Source organism: Vespa velutina, chromosome 2, assembly GCF_912470025.1.
Source record: "Vespa velutina chromosome 2, iVesVel2.1, whole genome shotgun sequence".
NCBI classification, from domain to species: domain Eukaryota; kingdom Metazoa; phylum Arthropoda; class Insecta; order Hymenoptera; family Vespidae; genus Vespa; species Vespa velutina.
The window spans coordinates 1,609,068-1,619,067 of NC_062189.1; the positions used below are offsets into that span (position 1 = coordinate 1,609,068).

The 10,000-nt window shown below is 30.8% G+C and overlaps 1 protein-coding gene across 1 annotated transcript in view; it reads right to left on the reverse strand.

Moving 5' to 3' along the window:
* Positions 1–2,742: 2,742 nt before the first annotated feature.
* The window catches only part of LOC124946677 (zinc finger protein Xfin-like), a 12,165-nt gene continuing 4,907 nt past the window's right edge, over positions 2,743–10,000 (reverse strand). The window contains exons 4-12 of the mRNA XM_047487717.1: positions 9,967–10,000; positions 9,387–9,859; positions 8,912–9,234; positions 8,519–8,784; positions 8,168–8,438; positions 7,809–7,994; positions 4,465–7,647; positions 4,252–4,272; positions 2,743–4,152 (exon numbers count right to left, since the gene is read on the reverse strand). The exon at positions 9,967–10,000 is cut by the window's right edge and continues 366 nt beyond it. Of these exons, the coding sequence (XP_047343673.1) occupies positions 3,031–4,152; positions 4,252–4,272; positions 4,465–7,647; positions 7,809–7,994; positions 8,168–8,438; positions 8,519–8,784; positions 8,912–9,234; positions 9,387–9,859; positions 9,967–10,000 (5,879 nt within the window). The 3' untranslated portion in view covers positions 2,743–3,030. The remainder of the gene's footprint in view (positions 4,153–4,251; positions 4,273–4,464; positions 7,648–7,808; positions 7,995–8,167; positions 8,439–8,518; positions 8,785–8,911; positions 9,235–9,386; positions 9,860–9,966) is intronic.

Consider the following 10,000-nt stretch of genomic DNA (forward strand, 5'->3'; position numbering starts at 1 on the left):
ATTATTACTTATTGTTATTATTATTATAATTAAACTTATTATTATTACTATTATTATTATTTTTTTTTATCTTATATATATATATATACACACACATATTGATTTAGTTATTACAAAATGTACTTCTCATAATAAAGTCTTATATATATATATATATATATATATATATATATATATATATATATCCTGATATATAATTTGAAATTCTTAGGTAAATATTTGCCGACTTGTAATATACTATACATCTACAAAAGATTATACGACATATATGAATCTTTAATCAATATGTATCATAATAAATAGTATAAGTCATTCTCATAATTTTATTTCCACTTTTACTCAAGATTTATCAGAATTTTTATATAATTATGTCAATGAAGATAAATATATATATATGTACATATATATATATTTATATATATATATTTTTTTTTCAAATCATGTCAAATCGAATTTAAATAAATGAATCGACAATTCATGTATGTATGTATGTATGTATGTATTTATGTACGTATGTACACATGTATTTCCTGTATCTGCACAGTAAAAAATAATGTCTCATAGAATACACAATTACGCTATTTTTTTCTTGTTTCTTTTAAAAATTCTTGATTCAATGACACAGTGAAGTACATATTATATATCATAATGTATATAAATGGATAATAGGGTATTAAATATAATAAGAACAAATAAAAAGAGAGATTGTTAATCTCTCTTACACACAAAGAAGGAATTAATAAATGAAACAAACATGTCGATGGTAATATTGATGATAATAAGAATAATAACAATAATAATAAGAATAATAAAAAAAGAATAATAACAATAAGAGTAATATCAATAATAATAATAATAAAAATAATAATTGTAATTATAATAATAATTAAATAGTTTACGAGTAATTGAATAATATTATAAATATATCACTTAATTCTTGAGATATTAAATAATATTTAATATAAGTATATTATACATATCAACCTGCTGCTATTGAATTAGAAATTTGCTATTGAATTAGAAAGTCTAATGAAACAACTATTATAAACTTTTTGTTCATTAATATGTGAACAAATAGTTTACAAGTATTTCAGCGGAACGATGGCATAAATGATAATAATAATAATAATTAATAATAATAAGAATAATTAATAATAATAATAATAATAATAATAATAATAATAATAATAATTAATAATAATAATAATAATAATAATAATAATAATAATAATAATAATAATAATATTAATGATAAACTTATATTTTTAACTGTGCTTTGAGAGTGATAAACTTCTTCTTCTTTTTCTTCTTTATTATTATCTTTCTTTTCTCTTTTTTTTTTTTTTAATGTTATAATAAATTGGAATTGCGCTAAAGATGATAATGAGGAGAGGAGAAAAAGATATAAATAAAATGCATGCGAAGGTAAGAAAGAAAGAAAGAAAGAAAGAAAGAAAGAAACAAGAAGAAACATTAAAAGTTAATTCGATACGAATAAGAACGAAGGAAAATAGTTTACGCGTAATATTGAAAAAAAAAAAAAAGAAAAAGAAAAAAAAGAAAAAAGAAATTAATATGTATAATATTTAATGCTAATAAAGAATAAAGAAAAAAATTTTACTCGCGACGATAATCGCGACAAAATTGACATTGAAATCGAAATTAAAATTAAAATCGAAATTAAAATTGAAATTGAAATTGAAATTGAAATTGAAATTGAAATCGTTAGTTATCGGCGCATCATTAGGCATGATACATTCGAATAAATTAAAATATTTATGTCTATCGTTTATGAACTATTGTCATGTAATTAATAATAATAACAATAATAATATTAATACCATAATCATAATCATAATCATAATCATAAACATAATCCTCATAATCCTCATAATCATCGTTCTTCACCATCACCATCACCATCACCACCACCACCATCATCATCATCATCATCATCATCGTCATCATTATCATTATCGTCATCGCCACCATCATCATCATTATCATCATCGTTATCATTATCATCATCATCATCATCATCATCATCATCATCATTATCGTCATCGCCACCATCATTATCATTATCATCATCATCGTTATCATTATCATCATCATCATTTTTATCATCATCATCATCATCATCATCATCGTCATCATTGATTAATAGATCTCTTAGAAATTATTTTGGAATGGAAATATCAATACGAGTAAAAATTAAAAGTATAATATCAGTGCACATGTGTCCAAGCGTTTTAATACAGGACGATTTCTTTCGTTTAAAGTAATATTTGTGAAAACTTGTATTATCGAATTATTCTAAGCTGATTATAGAGAAATCATTTCTTCAGAGGCCTACCTATAATAGTATTTTACTAAATTGTAAGTCGAAGATCACTTTTGCATTTGACATATATGCAAAGGATGTAATATAATCTTCTATATAAAGTAATAGGAAATATTTTGTAATCAAACGTAATTCCCTATAAAATACAGTTTTTATCAATTATGCGCCATTACTATTATATATATGTATATATATATATATATATATATATATATATATATATATATATATATATATATATATACACACATATATATATATTATCAATTAAAATTAGATTTTGGAAGCTTGCAGTTTTTCTGAGGCATATATCGTGTTTTTTGTTTATATGTGTATATACGTATATATATATATACACACACACATACACATAAACATGACATATCCCATGCATGTGTTATTCGGTATGATATATCTCATACGTAATTATGTCCTATATGAAAATTCTATAAAAAATTTGCCAAAGCTACAAATATTTGTACTTATTACTACTGTACAATATGTTTATCTCCACTCTTTCAAGGTACATACGACATTTTTAACGCGACAGTCCTTTCTTTTTTTTCTTTCTTTCTTTCTTTGCTTTTTTTTTCTTTTTTTTTTTTTTTTCTTTTTTTTTTTTTTTTCATGGACCCTCACATCGTTATCTATATCTCATTATCTTATACCACTTTGTTACAGACTTATTATAAGTTAGATTGTTTACTTTTGGCACTCATACTTTGTTCCTCCATATCATGTATTTCTACAACCTCTTCGATGCTATCCTCATTTTCTGATATATCCTGAACATATGCCATCTCTTGAATATCGTCAGACTGTATCGTTGAATTATTTTCATGCTGTGCTATACCATACTCTTCTATCTCGTACTCGTTCGTATCTTGATAAATATATTCAGTCGCACCAGTATTAGAATCCTCGTTTCCTATTGTTAATACATTTTGTTGAATTAAAATCTGATTACCTTCCGAATCGTTAGCTACCATCAATACAGCACCATCCAGATTATGAATTTGTACATCGTTATCTCTAGTCTCATTGTCAAATTTAATCTCCTCGTCTAAATTTTCCTCGTAAGAGTCAATCTCTGAATCATTGATACATTCGTTAATTTCTAATTTTTCATATCTATTTACCGAATTACAATCCACATTTTGTTCATCTATTTCCATTTGTCCATCCTCGTTGGCCGATATACTACCTTCCTCCTCCTCCTCCTCCTCTTCCTCCTCCTCCTCCTCTTCCTCCTCCTCGTCCTCCCCCTCCCCATCCTCCCTTTCCTCCACCTCTCTCTCCTCCTCATCTCTCTCTTCCTCCTCCTCCTCCTCTTCCTCTTCCACTTCCTCCTCCTCCTCCTCTTCCTCCTCCTCCTCGTTATCGATATTTTCAAAATCGTCACAATCATATTCTAAATTATGGTTAGACGCATTAGCGTTCATGTCCTTATCGTTATCCGTATTTTCGTAATAATTTATTGGATTCGACATGGATGATGTACCCCTTTCAACATCGTTACCATTTTCAGAAAATTCACACATTTCTAATTCCTTTTCGTCGTTCATTGTCAACGGTACCATAGGACTAAGCTTGTGTCTCATATCATCTATCGGATTATTATTGTGTTGTTGCGTTTGTTCCTGTTCTAACAATGGCATAATTGGACTCAAAATGGGTGGACCATCGTCGTCGGTAAAATCAGAATCGCTTCTTCTTTTCTCGGGTGATTTCTTGACGTGAAGATTATTTAATTTAGTCACATTCACTGATTCTTTAATATTCAATTCTTCCTGCTGCTGCTGCTGCTGTTGTTCTTGTTGTTGTTGTAGTTGTTGTTGTTGTAGTTGTTGTTGTTGTAGTTGTTGTTGTTGTAGTTGTTGTTGTTGTTGTTGTAGTTTTTCTTGCTGCTGCTGCTGCTGCTGCTGTTGTAGTTGTAGTTGTTGTTGTTGCTGTTGTTCTTGTTCTTGTTCTTGTTCTTGTTCTTGTTCTTGTTCTTGTTCTTGTTCTTGTTCTTGTTCTTGTTCTTGTTCTTGTTCTTGTTCTTGTCCTTGTTCTTGTGGTTGTTGTTGTGGTTGCTGTTGTGGTTGTTGTTGTGGTTGCTGTTGTGGTTGCTGTTGTGGTTGCTGTTGTGGTTGTTGTTGTGGTTGTTGTTGTGGTTGTTGTTGTGGTTGTTGTTGTTGTGGTTGTTGTTGTGGTTGTTGTTGTGGTTGTTGTTGTGGTTGTTGTTGTGGTTGTTGTTGTGGTTGTTGTTGTTGTTGTGATTGTTGTTGTTGTTGTGGTGGTTGTTGTTGTTCCTCTTGATTAGTCTCTTTAATTTCAACTGTTTCCTGATTCGTTAATTGTCCTTCCAAATTGTCTTTCGTATCGATATCCATCTGCTTATCCTCGTTGTGTATCATAAAGCAATTCATGTCGTTTAAATTTTTATTATCAATCATGGTAGAATTTACGGAATTTTCTGAATCTGTATCATCGCTTACGTCGGTATTACATGATACCTCCCCTCTTATTATGGCCCTACTATTAGACCTAGACTCGGCTTCAGAATCATTTTCCTCTTCCGCTTCCTCCTCGTCGCTGGTACTGGTATTACTGGCACTATCCGAATCTTCCGAATTTTCCGTATTCTCGCTATTACTCTCCTCCTGGGTGACGCCATCCTCCTCAGGTTCCGATTCAAAATCTTCAACTTCCTCTACCTCCTCGACGACCGATGTCTCATCGCCTATCAAACTTCCCTTCTCATCGTTTTCATTCTTTATATTATCCTCGATGGTACTTCTAACGGATTCTATTTTCTTGTTACATTCTAATATATGTTCTGAAAATTTGCCCTCACTTTCAAAATTCAATTGACACTTTTGACACCAAAAATTGCCAACGTAATTAATATGAATGCTCATATGTAATAATAATTTACTTCTTGCATTGTGATAACGGCCACAGGTTTTACAGGTGAAATTATTTCCTTCGCACGATAATATAGCAGCATGAGTTGCCTTCAAATGATCGGACAGATCTTGATAAGATTTACATAATTTCAAACAAACGCCACACGTAACAGCAGCTTCTGCTCTATGAAAACGAATAAGATGTTGCCAGAGATGTTTTTTCGCCGGCCATTGTTTGCCACAAACTTCACACGTGCATTCGGTATTCGTTGATTCATCGTATACCTTCCGAGAATCTTTTCTAGAACATTTAACCGCAGTAGGTGGTTTAATATGTGACAATGGCATAAGATTCGGTACTGGCTTTTGCCCTGACAATTGCAAATTAATATCTTCGAATAAATTAAAATCTGGAATGTTTAAATTCGATTCGTTCATAAACGACGAAGTTTCTTCCTTCTTTATTTGATTATTATTCTTTAAATGTGTTTCCAAAATCGAAGTTGGCATAATATTTTGCATATCCAATCTGTTAAAGGCGTTACGCCTGGTGCATACGTTAATATGATTCCAAAACAATGTTTTCGTACAGAATTGTTTTTGACAATTTTTACATTCGAAATTCTTTCGATTTCTCATTTTTCTTTTGCCACTGTCATTATTATCCGGCTTTATCTTTTTAAACATACGAATTGGATCGGTATTGTGAACATTTTGATAATGTTTCGCCAATGTATGACAATTTAAGAAAATTTCCGGACACATCTCGCAATCGTAGGTATCGGTTAACGATCTTCTTCGTTTAGAATTATTCAAATCGTCCTCGCATAAATCCTCGTCGAAATCTAAATCGTCCGGTTCTTCCTTAACAACGATATCCGCTGGTACATCGTACTCGTCGACTTTAGATCCAATATCCATACGATATTCAAATGCAGCTAATTGATCCTTGGAAATATTATGAACGTGTTCATAATGATCTCTGATATCCGAATCATTGGTAAAAACAGCTAAACATTGTTTACACGTTCTAAAGACCTTCCCATGACATTTTTTCGTATGATCGAAAGCTTTCCATTTCGATGCATATTGTTTGCCGCATACCTGACACGTATTTGGTTTGGATAAAACACTTTCGTGTACGTCTTCAACGTGTTTCTTCAAATCCTTTGGATCTTTCATAGGTATTAAACAAACACCGCAAGATACTCCTATTTCATTTCTGTGTAAAGATAATACGTGCATTTTTAATTTCAATTTATTCTCCACCGTATCCCCACAAAAGTCACAAACGTTAGGAGTTATATGATATTTATGATCCTTCCTATGTGCCTCCAAGTCTTCCTTAGTTCTGAATAATTTTTTACAACTAATATATTCACACGTAAGATCTGGATGATCCATATGCTTAACCCGATTATGAGTCATAATACCCAATTTAGATGTAATAGTTTCGTTACATAAATGGCATGTGTATGTGCTATGATGATTTTCTATATGCTTTTGTAAACTGGCACGATCCTTAAATATTCTTTCACAGGCACGGCAACGGGTCAATAATGCGCCTGGATCTTTTCGATAATTCTGACAACCTTTCATATGGCGTCTAAGTAAGTAACGTTTATGAAATCCTTTATTACATTTTTCACAATAATGTAAAACCCCATCCTCCACGTTCGAAGATTTGAAATTTACGGAATTTTTATTATCCTTTCTAACATCTAACTCGTACCTATGAATTTTGGATATGTGCGCAGCTAAATGGTCTTTAGACGCGCTAGTTTTCAAACAGTAAGGACACGTTATATCTACGTGACCTTTGTGTACCCGATTTACATGTTTCCATAAATGAGACGTTCTCCCGTAACACTTGTTACAAAGATCACACGGAAATAGACGATGCACAATACGTCTATGACTGCATAAACTTTCCAGATTTGAAAATTTCATATCGGCACACAATTCACATGTTAAATCCATTTCTTGGGGTACAACACCGTGCTCGTACTTTGACGATTCGTTCAAGGCATCGTTAATACTGTTATTATCATAACCATCGACTTCTAATCCATGAATTTTTCTATGTCTTGACATTTTAGATTTATTTGAATATGGCCTACCGCATATATCGCAACTAAAATCACCATTGGTCAATGGCCAATGTTTAGTTTGCACATGTGTTTTAAGTTGCAAAACATTTGGAAATACTTTTAGACAAACGCCACATATTAGCGGCACTGTATCGGAATGTACTCCCATAACGTGCTTCCAATAATCAACTCGGCTACCCCATAATTTACCGCAAACTTCACAAGTATTTGGCGAAGGACCTTGGACCGAGTGATGGTGGTGTACGTGCTCGTTACGTAACGCCTTCGTAGCAAATATTTTTCCACAATCGTCCCGTTCGCACTGCAAATGATGAAACACGTGAGAAAAAGTTTTTTTTTTTCTTTTTTTTTTTTTTTTTTTTTTTTTTTTTTTTTTTTTTTCAATTGAAAAATATTATTATATATACATCATATGAGCTCATGCTATCGCACATTAATTTTCTTTTTACTTGAAAGACATACCTTTATACTTGGTTCGTTACTATGAGTGCTACTAACATGTAACCAACGTTCCCATTTACTAGGATGTGAGCTACCACAAAGCTCGCAGACAAAAAATAAATGATACTGCGCCCTATTACCAGTACCATTCATATTTGCTGGATTACCATTACCAATGGCATCTACTACTTGAGCCATTTGCTCGAACTAATGAAAAAATATACACGTTACATTTTTTTTTCTCTTTTTTTTTTTCTTTTTATTTTTTTTTTTTTTTTTTTTTTTTTTGTTTTTCTATATGTTACGAAAGTTGTTAATTATTTATTATCGATTATATTTAATAATATTTATTCAAAATATAATTAAAACAAAAATATAACCTTATGAGCATTTCTTTGATGTCTTATAAGATGATCCTCGTTTGGAAATGATTTATAACAAATATAACAGTCTATTTTTTCTCCCTCGTCTCCATCAAACTCCAAAATATTTTCAGTTACTTCATTACCATTTAATGTCTCGTTATAATAATTACTGTTTAACTGTACAAAATTTGCAGGGTCATAAGCAGGATTTACATTATGTATCGATACATGAGCAATTAATTTCTTTCGTGAATCATGTTGTCTACCACATATCGTGCAACTATACCTAAAATATAATAATTAATATCAAACAAAATAATATAATAGTTCAATGATTATATATAAAATTAAAAATGTATTATTTACCTTCTTTGTTCCGATACTAGTAACTTTGATCCTCCGTGATACATATTAACGTGATTTAGGAGTTGTGTATTGTCAGAACATATTTTTAAACATACTCCGCAAGCAAAAGCAGCGCATTCTTTATGCGTCGCACGTATATGCAACCATAAAGATGCTCTATCATTAAAATCCCTTGTACATATTTCACATACAAAAACTGTCTCCATTTCTACCATATTTTCGTGATTACTCCTCTCCTGATCTTCATCTTCATTTTCTACATTCATCTAAATGCAAAGGGAAACATTATAGTATATTTAAATATTAAAATTTTTCTTTTTTTATCATTACTATTATTATTATTATTATTATTATTATTATTATTATTATTATTATTTTAGAATTACTACTTACTTCTGGAGACAGAGCAAACTCCGAAGGTTCCTTTGCGTCTTTCTGATCGGACATAGGTATAGGTATCTGTTGACCCCATGATTGCGTAAGAACTACTCTTTTTAAACACTTATCACTATCTATAAAAGGACATGGATCTACACCATGCGATACCAAGATATGTCTGCTGAGTGATGATTTTAAAGTAAAGTCTTTTTTACACAATATACAAATATAAGGTTTGTCAGCATCATGTGTTATCTCGTGTTCTTTAAGATTTTCCACTGAAGAAAAACTTTGAGGACACATTTCGCAGTACCACCTCTTCTGCATTTCACAGCCATCTGTCAATAGACATTATATTCTTCTATATTATATAATCAAATACAACAACGTTTTACGATTTATTAATCGCACGATAAGTAAATGGAATTTAAAAAAAAAAAAAAAAAATGAAAAAAAAAACAAAACAAAAAAAAATACATTGATGCATTACCTGTTTTCGCTATTTTTTGTGGACTACAATTCGCTCTCGTTTTATCATCCAAATCTCTTTTTAAACCACTACCTTTTGTCAACGCCTGCTTCAATATCGTAAGCTGTGGATTTTTAGCTAATTTTGCTTCAGCATTTTTAAATCCCTTATGTTCATCATCCGTATCCATACTCGATATATCCGAAGTATCAACCAGACTTTTACTATTGTGTGATTCAATCTTAATATCTGGTTGCACTTGAAGCTCTATTCGTTGTCCAATACATATTCGACTATGAATATTTAAATCGGCTATACTAGTGAACATTTTGGAACACATTTTACAATAACATTTAGTTTCTGAACGGAAAAGGGGGTTTAGTAATTCGGACGGTGCAGGAAATCCCGCATGTCGTGATTTTATATGTTCTTCAAGATTTGTTCGTGTTGAATAAATGCGTGAACAATACCCACATGTTACGGCAGGATGTCCTCTGAAAAAAAAAAAAAAAAGAAAAAGAAAATTGTATTTTCTCATTATATCTAACTTATAAAATTATGCAATACAATAATGAAACTTTTTGAAAGAATATATTCTTACCTGTGCGTAGTAGATACATGTCCCCATCGATGTT